At 41.8% G+C, this 16322-nt stretch overlaps 1 protein-coding gene across 1 annotated transcript in view; it reads left to right on the forward strand.

Annotated features, from left to right (window-relative positions):
* The window catches only part of PTPN4 (protein tyrosine phosphatase non-receptor type 4), a 685809-nt gene that overhangs the window by 394344 nt on the left and 275143 nt on the right, over positions 1 to 16322 (forward strand). The window contains exon 12 of the mRNA XM_029605153.1: positions 10699 to 10871. Coding sequence (XP_029461013.1) covers positions 10699 to 10871 — 173 coding nt within the window. The remainder of the gene's footprint in view (positions 1 to 10698; positions 10872 to 16322) is intronic.

The following is a 16322-nucleotide window of genomic DNA, read 5'->3' on the forward strand; positions in this document are numbered from 1 at the left end:
ATTAGCCATGCTTAATACTTGCCCACCTCCTTGGAGAATCAACTATTTAGCTAAAGCTGAGCTCTACAATTGAATAAGGGGCTCATGAGACAGCATGCACACAGGAATTCCCGCACATGCTGTACTGAGCTAGAGAGATGGGTCGATTCGGCACTATAGAATAACATCACCCACATGTCATGGATAATGCATCCTGCTGTCTACGGAGAACCCCATTTAAAGTAAGCAAACTTGCTTTATCTGTAGAAATGACCCTTTTAAAATTGCCTGGCCAATATGAGTGTAAAATTACACCTATTTGTGTGTAATTTTAAGTGCATTTATGCAGTTGCTTTGAAAATTGTTATAACATGGGAATATAAAATTACCCCTACGTACATTAAAAGTGCAATCGTACTACTTGACACAAAGTTCTTTCGTAATGGTAAACTGTTGCTTGAGACTCTTCTTTTGTTTCATATGTATTGAACATTCTCTCCTATTTTCTGTGGGGTCCATATTCAGTAGGAAGTTTAGTGGACAAGTTATCCGACTAACTATAGCCGGATAACTTTAAACAGAAGTATGGGTCCTGTATCGCTGTGGCAGGCTGCCGCGATCCTGGAGAACCAATTGGAAATAAAGGGGGAAGGGGAGAAGGTTGGGGGGAGAATCATGAGGCTGCAAATTTTACCATTTCCAAATATGAGGAAGTCTGAGCGGGGGGGGGGGGGGGGACGGACTCCCAACATAAATTCTTATTTAGATTAAATGGGCCATTTTATTGGAGGGGGGGGGGGAGTTAGGTTCTGTAGGGCCTTTGCAACTGGGATGGGAGGGAGACAGGGGACAGGCTGCGATTTTTTTTTTTTTATTTTTATTTTTATTTTTTTTAAGGAAACTCACTTAACCAGATATTCTTTTTTGAATATATCTGGTCAAGTCTAAAGTTATATGGTCCCACAAGGCTGGATAATTCTATACCTGCTTCCAGCAGGTCTAAATTTATGAGATAATTTAACTGGATATAACAGACATTTGGCTAAGTTAGCCGAATATCAGGGACCCCCTCCCCCGGAGCACTTCCCTTTTATATCCGGCTAAATTATAACTGGATATCAACATGCCGATTATCAATCTAAATGGCTTTTAAATATCTACTCCTATGTATTTTAGCATATGTAAGTTAAGACAGTCAGTCAAAGCTTATGCATAGTCAGTCAAAACTTATCTCTCTGTAGTACATGCATCTTCTGCACTGCCTTCCAAAGGCCAATCAGTGCTGCATCCAGTAGCCCATTCTATATTGCCCCTTTCTAAGTAGTCTGCTTTGCCTTCTCCAGGCCCGACTTTGAAGCTCCACTAAAAGCTTTCTGATTTTTCCATTTCAGTCACTGAAGGATCATTCCTCTTGCACACCTCCTGCTCTGTTGAACTCTCCTCAGCAGGCTCTTGCCGCTCAGGATCTCTTTTGACTTCAGCCCTGTTGCTGCTTTCAACTCTCTGGAGATAAGTCCCTCTAAATGGTCGAGCTGCAGACAGGTGACTCAGTCAGCTGCGGTGCAGCCTCTGCTTCCATCTTTATCTCTGTAAGGCAGACCATAACCGGTGTCCAGTGTGCTTCCTGGATCATCAGGTTCCTCATGGCACTCTCTTGTCCCATCACATCATTTTCTGTGGGCTCTTGCCAGTCGGAATGTGGTCTGATGTGAGCTGGCTTGCTACTTCCAACTTCCTCTGAAGCAGTGTCCCTTTTCAAGGTAGAGCAGACAGCTGACTTGGGTAGATGTGGCACACTCTCTGCTTCCAGCTGTACTGAGTCCAGGTCTGGTTTTACTTTAACTAGACTGGCAGTTATATACTCTGTCCGCTTCCTGTTTCTTTTTATTCTTATTGCAGGAAAGCGGGTGCTTTATGCAGCTCTAATGAAACTGCCTTTGACTCTCCTACAGCTGCTTCTGCCCTTCTAGGAGGCTCTGTATCAATGCTTGCATATTTAGTCCCATCGAGCTTCCACTCAGCTGAATTTTGGTACTTAGTGTAAAGCCTGTTTACTGCTGGAGGCTACACCCTGTGCACCTACTAGCAGGTTTCACTTTCTGCCTGGGCCACACCATGTTTCAGCCACAATGTTTTTCTCTTTCTTTAGGTTTTTTGTTTTTTTTCTCTTTGAAAGGGAAAAAAAACCTGCGTCACCAGCACTAACTTTACTGAATATTAAAGTTCTATCTCCAGATGGAGCTTATCTCCTTAGTCTGCAAAGCAAAACCTAAACCTGCTTCCCTCCAAGCCCCACAGATCACACTCTGCTTTAAAAGCAGTTTCACTTTTTTTTTCTGTGCTCTTCTTTGAGCCAGCAGGCTTTACTTCAGTGCTCTAATGCACACTCCAATGCCACTTGTGCCTGCCAAAGAAGAAGTTTGGAGGCAAACAACAAACAAACTTTTTTTCACAGATCTCCCTGGAGACTTTTTTTTTCCTGTGCCAAGCTTAGAAAAAATCCCCAACCTGACACCATATTTGAAGTGACCGAGCAAATCACCTAGGCTGGAGCAGAAAACCACACTGATTCCAGCCCTTTAAAATGCAATTTCAAATTTTATTATAACAGCAAACAATATTATGGTAGACTGCCTTACCTGAATACAGTGCACTCACAAACTTTCAGCAGAGAGGGACAGGAGCTCCTACTCCTGGAGATGTGGGGGCCACCTGATCCCAGCTGGGCTCACATTCTTAACATCTCTGCAGGGTCCCGCCCACATAGCTCCTCCTCCTACCCAGCACAGTCCCACCCATAGAGCTCTCTTCCTCTATGGGATTTAATTTTGTAATTATATAGTTATCTTGTAAATCTATATAAATAAAAATGTTAAATAGTTTGTACAAAATCGCTAATCTCAGCAACCACTTAACCGATTTCGTTCAAATTTGGACACGAGTTTCACCTCACATACGGCAAGGATCTTCTACACTTATATTACATATATGTCACACCGGGGGCTGGTAAAAAAAAAAAAAGTTTTAAAATTTGGTTCCACAAAACAGCGACATCTGGTGGACGTAAGCGGAAGCTCTTACACCTTGCACAAACACTCACACCTCACACACACGTGACCAATGTTTGCAATTCACACACCCTCCGAACAGACACAAATCCACACTCCTCACACACCCCCGCACACATGACAATTGTACTTATTTCACACACCCTCCAAAAAACCCACAAAAACCCACTAAATACCACATGCTACACCGGGAGGCCACTAACATGACACATGTTTGCAATTCCCACACCCTACGAAATCACACATAAACACCCTCCTCACACCCCCCACACCCATGACTTTTCTACTTACTGCCCACACCCTCTGAATGCACGGAAAACTGCAGAATAATTTGAGCTGCTCCAGCGGGGGGGGGGGGGGAGCAACACCGCTCCGGTAAACATCGCATACACTACAGCCGTCTGCTGCCAGCAATCAAAATGGCGCCAACGGCTCTTTCCCTTACTAGGACACTCGGGAACGCCAATAGTGGCAGTAGCCCATGTGACATAGTAAGGGCGAGGGCCCGTCGACGCCATTTTCTGAACTGGCAACCGGCGCACCTTCGCCTTTACTATCTGAGCGAGACGACCGCTCCCATTGCTCCATCTCGAGGGCCCGGCGCCAATACTTCCAAGCCGGAACGAATGCCCGCTCCACCAACTACCATTTTTTAAAGGTATCGTCGGGCCTGTGGGGGGATGTTCTTGCGTCCATGTTCAGAGGGGGTGGGGGGGGAGAGGAGGCCAGGAGGCAGTTTCGAGATTCTGCAACTCTTGTGGATTAGTCTATTTCGCCGGCCTGGGGGGGGGGAAGGGAGGATGGGGGAGGCTTATATAAACACAAGGTTTATGTGGGGATTACTTTGGGGTGCAAAGGGGGAGGGCACACACAAACACATACACAAAATGTGCACCATCTCCGAAAGGTTACAAAACAGCCCTCACCAGGTGGGGAGTCACTGAGGTGACAGTGAGGGGAGGGAGAATGAGGAGGGAGGTAATTGTCAGGGAAGGAAGAATGAGGGGAGAGGTGAGTGTGAGGGGACAGAGTTGGAGTGGGGACAGGGGAGGGAAGCGGGGGTGGAGTGACCAAGGGGGAAGAGGATGAGTGACTGAGCTAAATGAGCAAGGGGAAGGGGCAGGGAGGGAAAAGAATCTGACTCAGCTACTGCAACGCGTGGCAGGGGTCCGCTAGTATTATATATAGTCCTGCATGTTTCCTCTTGTTCCAGGCATTATATGTTTTACATGTTTTATGTTTTTCATTTACCATGTTCTCTGTCAAGCATCTCACAAGCGTATTTTGCGTTTAACGTACACCGATGTGATATCACCAATGAACGTCAGTATATAAAACTGTTAAATAAATAAATGTAAGGTGGACCAGGCTGAATGCCTGGTCTCGCACAGGTTTAAAGGGGAAAAATAGGGTCACTCCATCACAAGCCTCTGCTTAATAATGGCATCATGTTCCCTTGAGTTTCTCTTCTTAAAGTTTTCTTTTTAACCCTTTTCCCCTCTCCCCACAACCACCCCATCCATTGGAGTGGCATTCTTTGGCCAAGAGACTAACACCATTTTTCCTTGCAAAACCTAGTACATATGTATCCTGAGTCTGTTTACTGGGTGTGCATTGGCTGTGATGCCCTCTCCCTGGGAATCATTAAGGTGGCCTTCACAGCATCTGGCCCGAGAAGCAGAAGCTGGACTTTGAATTGACTCCAGATCTCCAGCAACATGTTGAATTTGTAATATTAAGGTTGATTCATTCCTTAGTAATCGAGGCTCAATACAGCCAGAATGGGATTAAGTATCAGCTGTCACTACCAAATGGGATTTAAATCAGTTGTGTATGTGATATTTATCTTCCTTCTAGACCATTCTGCATTGCCAGAAAAGTAGTAGTCACCATTATAAATCAAATTATGCCTCTACTGTCTGGTACATAGCATCCTAATATTCCAGACTATGGAAAATTTCTCCTATATAAGTTCCATTCATTGAAGACAAGCAGATTCACCAAGTCATACATGGAACTCACTAAGGGCCGGATTTTCAAACGGATACGCGCGTAACCGGCCTTATGCGCGCCGGGCCTATTTTAAAAAGGCCTGGCGACGCGTGTAAGTCCTGGGGAGGGGCCGGGGCCGGGGCCAGAGGCCTCTGACACAGCGGCCATTTGCGCAAGTTTTGAAATAGAAAAAAGAAGTCATCAAAGGTAGAGGGGAAAGGGCGGGGGAGCTAGGGGAAAGGAAGGGAAGGTGGGGTGGGAGGTAGGGAAGTTCCCTCCGAGGCTGCTCCAATTTCGGAGTGGCCTGGGAGGGAACAGGGGAAGGCAGCGCGGCTTGGAGCGGGCTCGGCACGCGCAAGGTGCACAATTGTGCACCCCCTTGTGCGCGCCGACCCTGGATTTTATAACATTTGCGCGCGCATGTTATAAAATTGGACGTACATGTGCGTCTGCCGGGTAGCGCGCGCACGTGTCGGCCTCGCACACTTCTTTTAAAATCTACCCCATAGGTTTGTGTTTAGCATAAAAGAGGAAGGGCACAACATTTGCCAACAGGCAAGAGAGAGGTTTTTGTTAGCAAAATTACATTTCTCTTTATTTATTTATTTATTTGTTTGGAATATTCATAATTGGAAGATAACATGAAATCATAAAAATGGGTCCTAGAAGGGAGGGATTTGGGCTGTACCCCTCACAAAGGATAAACAGGGCAAACTATATCCTGATGGGAGCCTTTGTCTACACAATATGGTAAGAATGCGTGGACTGTGGAGACTTGTAGATCTCTTCAGTGGAAGTAGACTTTAGATTAACAACAGACATCTCCATGGCCATTACATGGTGGGCCTTGGCATACCCCTTTAAGCTTAATCTTGCTCTGGTATAGCAGAATGAGATGCCATCTACTACCCAATTGGAAACTGTGTTTTTTAAATTCTTTATTTATAACCCAGACAGAAACAGGCAATGTTAACATGGTGAGGTTCACATCTTGCACAAGGTATAAGGAAATACTATGGGGGTAATGTTGTGACATTAGCCAGAAAATGTGTGCATAAATTACACTAATTTTCATAGTAGACTTATTTGCTTTGAAAATTATCCTGGCAAAGCTACGCGCACACAATTATACCTGCTATTTGATGGGTATAGTTTTACAAAGAGCATTTATGCATATGTTTTTTAAAATGAAAAAGTATACCTGTGAGTCCCAACCCCACCGAGACTCCACCTTGTGGAATGCCTCACCCCTATGTACATAAAAATACGTGGATACAGTCTGTATATAAGTAAATTTACACACAAATCGGTCTCATGGTTTTCTAAAGGGCCATTTCTGCAGGTAAAACATTACTTTATCTGAAGAAATTCCTTTGAAAATAACTCTCTATGTATGTCCAAACATGAGATTGCAGCAATATTGCTTGAAACAGATATACTCTTAAGTTTAAGGGACCCAAGCAAGATTAGTGGGTGGTCAGCCAGCTAGATTGACATGATACGTCCTACCCGTGTGTGGATTAATCCAGAACCGCCCTCAAATCTAGTCACAACTATTTGATTCTCCCTTTAGGGAATAAGTGAACTTTTCTATTCGAGCCATCTCAAACAGTAATTTTTACCAGGATGCAATAGGAGGAGAGATGTCTTCCAGAACCAAAAATGATGAACTGGCCTCAAGAAGCATCTAAGAAATCAACATCATAACGTCTTTTGAGGACGCTTCTTCACCCCAGTATCCCAGCAACACCTGTTGCTGGGATAGATGACCTGGAAATCCTACTGTTTTTGTGACTGTGCAGAATACAATAGTCCAGAAAGCAGCCGCCAGAGGACAGGTTCACCAGCAATGAGATTCAGCTTTTGCGTTAAATATGAAGAAAAAGGATGGTTGCCTCTCTATCCTATGAAGGAGACAAATGTTAGATCTGAGTGCATCTGGCATATTGTTATGCTTTGAGCCTCGATTCACAATGCATCCTAGTCCTCCTTCAGCTATACCGAAAGCTACTCATGCCATTTAGAAGTTACAGATAACACCCTTGCGGTGTCACCTAGACTCACTTAAGTCTTCAATGTATTGAAGCTATAGTTCTACCTGGCTTCTTGTTATCAAATAATCTTAGCCCAACCATGTTCAGTATCCTTGGAGTCTATCCTCTGGTTTTTTGTGTTTTTTTTGCTCTTCAGGGATTCTGGAATTCGCAAGTAGTTCACCTGTGTCTGCAGGCATTTTGTAATTTATTTTTTTTTAACCAGCTGTTCAAATGTGTTAATTTGTTCCCCAGACCATGTCTTCCATACAAATCCAAGTCCTTTCTCCTCCCATCTCTTCAAGCATGGAGAAAAAGGTCCAAAAAGTACCTGTAGATTGCTTTGGAAGAAGGACATAAGACTTAGAAATTGTGTGTTTTCTCACCACATTGTGAGGTCTGTTGGAAGCTTGATACTACTTTAGGCAGGAAGTTGGGATTTGTGCGAGGCCACCATCCTATTATGAAGAAACCTAGTGTAATGTAGATAAGTCACTGGGACCTAGAGCTCATATGAGCATACATGTATGCTGATTCAGACCAAGGTCCGTCGATCTCTAACAGTGGCCAATCCAGGTTGCAATTAACTGGAAGATCCCATAAAGTAGGCCTAATTCCTGTCACTCACTCCTGGTTTTAGCAATAGTTTTCTTTAGTCTCCCTGGCTAATAACATGTTATGGCCTTTTCCTCTAGGAACTTGTCCAAACCCCTTTTAAACCCCACTATGCTAGTCGCTTTGACCACATCCTCTGGCAACAGATTCCACAGATTCACTGATTCTGCAGGCGGATGGTACTGCCCCTGAGAACATGATCTTCCTGCTCAGATACTGGAGCTCACGAGAATTTAGTGGCTTAAAATGGGCTTTCATCAGCTGGATTAAAATCATGTTGATGTCCCATGACACACATCAGGAGGCTTCAATTGAAGCAAGCCCTACATGAATCTGACAGCTAAAGACACTACTGAAATAGAGAAAACTATGGAAATGTCATTCTGCTTAGCACCATGTGCAGTCACATGACCCTCAAGTGGTTTTTGAACTGCTGTCTTCAGAGAACACCTGTTACAGGTAAGCAACTTTACAATGTGAGCTTTACAGATCTTCTGTTTTGCATCTTGTACTACAGTCACACAGGAATAAGGCACCCATTCCATTACAGAAGATGTTAGGGAAGTTCCATGGTGGGATTTGTTCCACATAATAGTAAGCATTCACAAATGTATGCCTTTGACCTTTCGCACATTTAATGTAATGTCTTTCATAAAAATTTAGTAGTGACATTTAATTTGCATTACTTCTGCTGTGTATGGAATAGCAGTCCTCTGGTGATGAAAAATCTTACACTTAGAGGTGGCTGGTTGTTATTGGAAGCCTGTAGTAATGTCACTCTGATATACCTAAAATATAAACATAGCATAGACAGCTGAAGACTGACCTCTGTTTAAGAGATTTTGGTAAATGTCATACACTCTTTGCTCAACATGAAAGATTTGTATCTTTGAACTATTGGAAAAATGAAAATTATAAGCTAAAACATCCAAAAAGGAAGGGAAATGCTGTGAAAAATGAGATAGCAACGTTTTTAGATTTTGGTATGACTGCAGCTTTAAGAACTAACGCTATTATTATTATTTTTTTTTTTGCTTTATTCTTGCTCCCAAAGAAGATCTTGTTCAGTATTTCTTTTAGTAACCCTAATGTTTTCTTTTCAGAAATGGAAAAATTGTCTCTAGGCCAGTTAGCTCTTAAATTGTTGTATTTCATTGTTTGTTTCTTTACCTTCTTCCCCAAGCAAATGTATAATACTAGAAATTGTTCAGTGGTGAATGTAAGAGCAATTTGTAAAAGCATCTAAATGAAATTGTACATGGAAAATATATTTTTATACATTGCAGAATGTTAACCATGAAGGCAGGAAGTGGTATTTTGCAAATGTCCTTGGTTGCCTTCAGAGATGCCAAGGCTGAGCCACCAGTTTGCTTGAAGTTTTTGGAGGGGCATATCACACTTATTCTCAGTGAGGAAACAGGGTTATTACTGTGTAGGAATGAGTGAGACAGTGAAAGGGGGGGGTCCAAGGCAAGCCGAGGCAGCGAAGTTTCATATTTTCTTCTCCTCTCACCCAAGTTTTATTTGTTCACAATTTCCCCTCTCATACGTATCCACTCTGGTTTCTCCTTACCTCTTTCTGTTTTTCTTATGTCTCTTACGTGGCTGTTGACATTCTGGGTATTGTATACCCAAATTTTCCTTAGATGGCCTCTCTTGAATGGAATTCCTCCTAGGTGCAGCTAGATGTTAAATCGCCTGCATGTATGGGAGTGATCTAGGGCATTGTTTCCCAGCCTTCTCCTGGAGGCACACCTAACCAGTCCAGTTTTCAGGATGTGCATAATGAATATGCATGAGATAGATTTGCATACATTGGAGATCCAGGGTATGCAAATGTACCTCATGCATGTTCTTTGTGTCAGTGCTGAAAATCCAGCTGGTTAGGTCTCGGTCTCTCTCACTCTTTCACACCCTCTCTCTCTCTCTCCTACTTACTGTGGCTCCCTCGCTCTGCAACATTGCACACATCTGCATTTATACAGGGCCAAAGACCTTGGTGGACAGGGGCTGCTTGAGAGGTGAGGAGGCAGGACTTGAAACATGGCATAGGTGGCACTGGAGGGAGAGTGGGACTTGAAACAGCATGTGCTTTGGCCCACACTGGCTTCCAGCAGTGGCTGGAGGTCTTGAAATGCTGCATCTGCAGCTCTGGAGCAGCTTTTTAATCATCCTAAGATTAGGGTGAATATCTGTTCAAACCAAATGTCACCTTTGGGGAAAAATCCTGGAATATCTGGGTGACAATCGGTTTAAACTGAAAACGAAGGACTTTAGTTATATAACTAATTATACTAATTTCCTGAGCAGCTGGAATCGTGATTGTTTGTGAAGATTTGTGTTGTAACCTTTGCCCTTTTTTTTTTTTTTTTAAACAACCTTAATTCTTGGGGAAAACTTCTTCTTTCATATGTAATGAATGAGCCAGATTTCATTCCACTTCATGTGGAAATAAGGTAAATTTCCCAGTGGAGAAGAGTGTCAAACACTCATGCAATCTCATTAGATGAAAACCCTCTCTTCCACCCCAGCCCCCACTCCCAGCATTGCTTTATATTTCAGTGTGTAATTAAGAACAGAAGCACATTTATTTCTCTGATTGTGTTTCCAAATATAACCATTTTTGGCCATGGTAGCAGAGAAAGAAAGCAGAGTGAGACTGGCAGGCCTTTTCATTCTCTCTTATAGGTTTTAATTGCTTCTGTACCCAGCATGATTGATATGATTCAAACAATTATGATTATAGATCTGCTCTCAAAGGTTGAGGGTATTGTAGTTTGTAATACTTTTAGAAAATAGTAAATATGTAGTACCAAATCAAAATGAGTCTTTTAATGTAATATGCTGCTAAATTGAACCTTTGGCCTTAACTATGAGGGGAAAATGTTAGTGAAATTCATTAAGCAGCTTACCAGTAATTTTAATGTTTTTGCAAATTACATATATTAAAAGAGAGAAGATTTTAAAAAATTGTATTTTCAAGACATTTTCTTGTGTTTTTTGGCTTTCAGCATGAATCTAGAGAAACATTGCTAGGATTCAATATGGTAAATTATCGAGCTTGTAAGAATCTGTGGAAAGCTTGTGTAGAACATCATACGTTCTTCCGCTTGGACAGACCACTGCCACCTCAGAAGAACTTTTTTGCACATTATTTTACTTTGGGTTCAAAGTTCCGGTACTGGTAAGTGTTTGTTTCCATATTGCCAAGGAATTCAAACACACAGAAATGTAATCTCATACAGGCAGCGTACCAACAGTGGCACCTCTCTGATGGTAAACTCTTGGACCACTGCAAATACCCAAAAGAGACAAAGTGCAAGGAATTGAAAAATCATAAATATTAATCCAAATATCAATCCAGGGATTTTTCTGTAGAGTGGATTTGTTTGGGACTATGTCATTCTCTCAAGACTCTGGAGATTTATTGGTCTTATCATGATCTGCGATCACAATCCAATAAACTCTGCCCACGAGAAAATGCCAAGATTGTAGGATTGGTTTTGCATTATGGTTTTTTGGTCCACCTCTATATTGTTTGTTTAAAACAGTTTCACATCATTGCCCAATTTTTGCTAAATTAGAAAAATGTGATTTATTCTATTTTTTAAAAAAATCCAGCAAACTCTTTACTTTCACAGTTTTACCAGAAATAGTGTAAAAGATTTTTAGATGAATGTTTTGATTGTGCACTTTTAAGCATGGCAGTTATGTAGTTCTTATGTTTCTGAATTATGGTCAGGCTATTAAGTATTGAATTAAATCTGCAATTTATCTGTGTTATCGTTAATATTACTTTAATCTCCTGTGGTGTGGAATGTGAATTCTTATTGGACGAACATTAAGAATTAGGGAAGTGGTTTTCTGCAAGTAAACTATACAAAATGAGACTCATGGCAGCAGGTGGCCTCTGTGTATTTTAAGTATTTAGGTGGCACCCTTATCCAAGGTGCCCTACAGGGTACATAATTACAATTTAAAACAAGATAAATAAGAAAAGCTTGTATTGTAGGGAGGACTGTCTCTGGGAGATACCATGTCTTTGAAAAGTTGATTATAATTGTAGTCATATAATTGTCATTTTAACTGTATTATTAATTTGCTGTAATTCTCCCAGAACAATCTGGCAATTGGTGGAATAAAAATCTCAGTAAATAGGAACTTTTTAGTGTACATTTTTTTCAGCATTTACATGTATGGCATATTAAATAACTGTGACAAAATGAATGGATTTATCCCACTGGCATGAATTTTTTGCTTTATTTTTAGCAGACAGCTTTGAAATTGCTCACACTTAGCTTGGTTTGTGATCTGCGACAACTTAACTCAGACAGATTGTTCCAGCACAATACCTTTGGGACCAGGATGTGAGTGCATGTGCTTGGTCAGCCCCTAGATGAGTAGAATGGAGAGCTTGAGCCTAATAAGAACATGCCCTCCAGCTCTGTTCCATTTTGGAGTCTTTAGAAAGCACGTGTGATGTCAGCAAAGAATGGAAATGGTGAAGGCTGATACAAATATTGCTTGCCTTGTGTATTTATATGCTGAACAATCTGAAAATAGCTTTTATGCCACTGTAAACTGTCCACCATTCTGCTTGCTGTTTTATTCCAGCACATCTGACAGTTTATCCAGGTTTCTTTGTTAAAATAAATGTACATATATTAAAACATAGCATCTAGTAGATAGCTTGAAATATCTTCTTTCTTAGCATTCAGACAGGTGGATCCAGAACCAGTGGGTTATGCACCTCTGCCGCAGTTGGAGATGGAGCAAAGCTGACGTCACAGTATATATACACCTGCACTGACATTAGCCTCTCCGTATTCTCCGTCCCCAGCAGATGGTGGACATGCATCTCTGACAGAGAGGAGCACCCGGGAGGAGGTGTGGCGCTTTATGTCCGGGATGGCAACAGGATAAAAATCATGCATGAGACTAAATACAAAATTGAATCTTTATGGGTAGAAATCCCTTATGTGTCGGGGAAGACTATAGTAATAGGGGTATACTACCGTCCACCTGGTCAAGATGGTGAGACGGACAGTGAAATGCTAAGAGAAATTAGGGAAGCTAACCAAATTGGTAGTGCAGTAATGGAGATTTCAATTACCCTAATATTGACTGGGTAAATGTATCATCGGGACACGCTAGAGAGAAAACGTTCCTGGATGGAATAAATGATAGCTTTATGGAGCAATTGGTTCAGGAACTGACGAGAGAGGGAGCAATTTTAGATCTAATTCTCAGTGGAGCACAGGACTTGGTGAGATAGGTAACAGTGGTGGGGCCACTTGGCAATAGTGATCATAATATGATCAAATTTGATTTAATGACTGGAAGAGGAACAGTGTGCAAATCCAAGGCTCTCGTGCTAAACTTTCAAAAGGGAAACTTTGATAAAATGAGAAAAATTGTTAGAAAAAAACTGAAAGGAGCAGCTACAAAAGTAAAAAAAAAAAATGTCTAAGAGGCGTGGTCATTGTTAAAAAATACCATTCTAGAAGCACAGTCTAGATGTATTCCTCACATTAAACCGCTTAGACGGACACGTAAGTGATCTCATGTGCGGTATATAAAAAACTTTTAAATAAATAATAAATAAATTAAGAAAAGTGGAAAGAAGGCAAAACGATTACCGGCATGGCTAAAAGGGGAGGTGAAAGAAGCTATTTTAGCCAAAAGATCTTCATTCAAAAATTGGAAGAATGATCCAACAGAAGGAAATAGGGTAAAGCATAAATGTTGGCAAGTTAAATGTAAGACATTGATAAGACAGGCTAAGAGAGAATTTGAAAAGAAGTTGGCTGTAGAGGCAAAAACTCACAGTAAAAACTTTTTAAAATATATCTGAAGCAGAAAGCCTGTGAGGGAGTCAGTTGGACCGTTAGATGATCGAGGGGTTAAAGGGGCACTTAGAGAAGATAAGGCCATTGTGGAAAGATTAAATGATTTCTTTGCGTCGGTGTTTACTGAAGAGGATGTTGGGGAGGTACCCGTAATGGAGAAGGTTTTCATGGGTAATGATTCAGATGGACTGAATCAAATCATGGTGAACCTAGAAGATGTGGTAGGCCTGATTGACAAACTGAAGAGTAGTAAATCACCTGGACCGGATGGTATACACCCCAGAGTTCGGAAGGAACTAAAAAATGAAATTTCAGACCTATTAGTAAAAATTTGTAACCTATCATTAAAATCATCCATTGTACCTGAAGACTGGAGGATAGCAAACCTAACCCCAATATTTGAAAAGGGCTCCAGGGGCGATCCGGGAAACTGCAGACCAGTTAGCCTGACTTCAGTGCCAGGAAAAATAGTGGAAAGTGTTCTACACATCAAAATCACAGAACATATAGAAAGACATGGTTTAATGGAACAGTCAGCATGGCTTTACCCAGGGCAAGTCTTGCCTCACAAATCTGCTTCACTTTTTTGAAGGAGTTAATAAACATGTGGATAAAGGTGAACCGGTAGATGTATTATACCTGGATTTTCAGAAGGCGTTAACTGTTGAGCCCAGGATGGGGGAGTTCCGAGTTGGGGTCAGTTATCCAGGGGCGATCCGGGAAACTACAGACCAGTTAGCCTGACTTCAGTGCCAGGAAAAATAGTGGAAAGTGTTCTAAATATCAAAATAACAGAACATATAGAAATACATGGTTTAATGGAACAGTCAGCATGGCTTTACCCAAGGCAAGTCTTGCCTCACAAATCTGCTTCACTTTTTTGAAGGAGTTAATATACATGTAGATAAAAGTGAACCGGTAGATGTCGTGTATTTGGATTTTCAGAAGGCATTTGACAAAGTTCCTCATGAGAGGCTTCTAGGAAAAGTAAAAAGTCATGGGATAGGTGGCGATGTCCTTTTGTGGATTGCAAACTGGCTAAAAGACAGGAAACAGAGAGTAGGATTAAATGGACATTTTTCTCAGTGGAAGGGAGTGGGCAGTGGAGTGCCTCAGGGATCTGTATTGGGACCCTTACTTTTCAATATATTTATAAATGATCTGTAAAGAAATACGACGAGTGAGATAATCAAATTTGCAGATGACACAAAATTGTTCAGAGTAGTTAAATCACAAGCAGATTATGATAAATTGCAGGAAGACTTGTGAGACTGGAAAATTGGGCATCCAAATGGCAGATGAAATTTAATGTGGATAAGTGCAAGGTGATGCATATAGGGAAAAATAATCCATGCTATAATTACAAAATGTTGGGTTCCATATTAGGTGCTACAACCCAAGAAAGAGATCTAGGTGTCATAGTGGATAACACATTGAAATCTTCGGTTCAGTGAGCTGCGGCAGTCAAAAAAGCAAACAGAATGTTGAGAATTATTAGAAAGAGAATGGTGAATAAAACGGAAAATGTCATAATGCCTCTGTATCGCTCCATGGTGAGACCGCACCTTGAATACTGTGTACAATTCTGGTCGCCGCATCTCAAAAAAAGATATAATTGCGATGGAGAAGGTACAGAGAAGGGCTACCAAAATAAGGGGAATGGAACAGCTCCCCTATGAGGAAAGACTAAAGAGGTTAGTACTTTTCTGCTTGGAGAAGAGACGGCTCAGGGGGGATATAATAGAGATGTTTAAAATTATGAGAGGTCTAGAACGGGTAGATGTGAATCGGTTATTTACTCTTTCGGATAATAGAAAGACTAGGGGCCACTCCATGAAGTTAGCATGGGGCACATTTAAAACTAATCGGAGAAAGTTCTTTTTTACTCAACGCACAATTAAACTCTGGAATTTGTTGCCAGAGGATGTGGTTAGTGCAGTTAGTATAGCTGTGTTTAAAAAAGGATTGGATACGTTCTTGGAGGAGAAGTCCATTACCTGCTATTAAGTTCACTTAGAGAATAGCCACTGCCATTAGCAATGGTTACATGGAATAGACTTAGTTTTTGGGTACTTGCCAGGCTCTTATGGCCTGGATTGGCCACTGTTGGAAACAGGATGCTGGGCTTGATGGATCCTTGGTCTGACCCAGTATGGCATTTTCTTATGTTCTTATGTTCTTACTGGGGATTGCATTGAAGTTTAATAGAAGAAGAAAGAAGGATAGAAGTTTATTGCCCCGTTCTCCTGTGGTGATACATTACAGTTCCTCCCTCAGTCAAGATTTCCTGACATGATTTCAGTGGATTCTCTCTCAGGTGAATGCCTTGGTCCGGTAGCTGGTTTTTCCAGCATGGACTTAGATGTAAAAAAAAAAACAAAAAAAAACAGCTGAAAGGCAAGCGGGTACAGGTAGCTGAGCTCGGCAGTGAAGGTACATTAATAAAACAAAACAAAAAATGAAGTGGAAGAGGGGGAGTTGGTTTAGGGATTCCTCTCCCCCCCTGTCTCCAAGCTCGGTGTGCTGGGCCAATGTCCATTCCCACCTCTAGGGAACTCGGGCAGCCTGGTAGGTTGAGCAGTCTTTTGGGCTAGGCTCCGCTTTCAGGCTCTGAAGTATACCGTGTAGTAGGCTGCAACAGTATTCGTGTGCTTTTCCACAGCGTGTAAGTCTGCTCTCTTCAGGACATCTGTTTGTTCTGAACGCCCAGCTGGAAATCCTGGCTGTGTCTAATAGTGCACCTAGCTGGATGCACAGTTGGGCGCATAGGACGCTTTCCTGAGTGC

Source organism: Rhinatrema bivittatum, chromosome 6 (genome assembly GCF_901001135.1).
Source record: "Rhinatrema bivittatum chromosome 6, aRhiBiv1.1, whole genome shotgun sequence".
NCBI lineage: Eukaryota > Metazoa > Chordata > Amphibia > Gymnophiona > Rhinatrematidae > Rhinatrema > Rhinatrema bivittatum.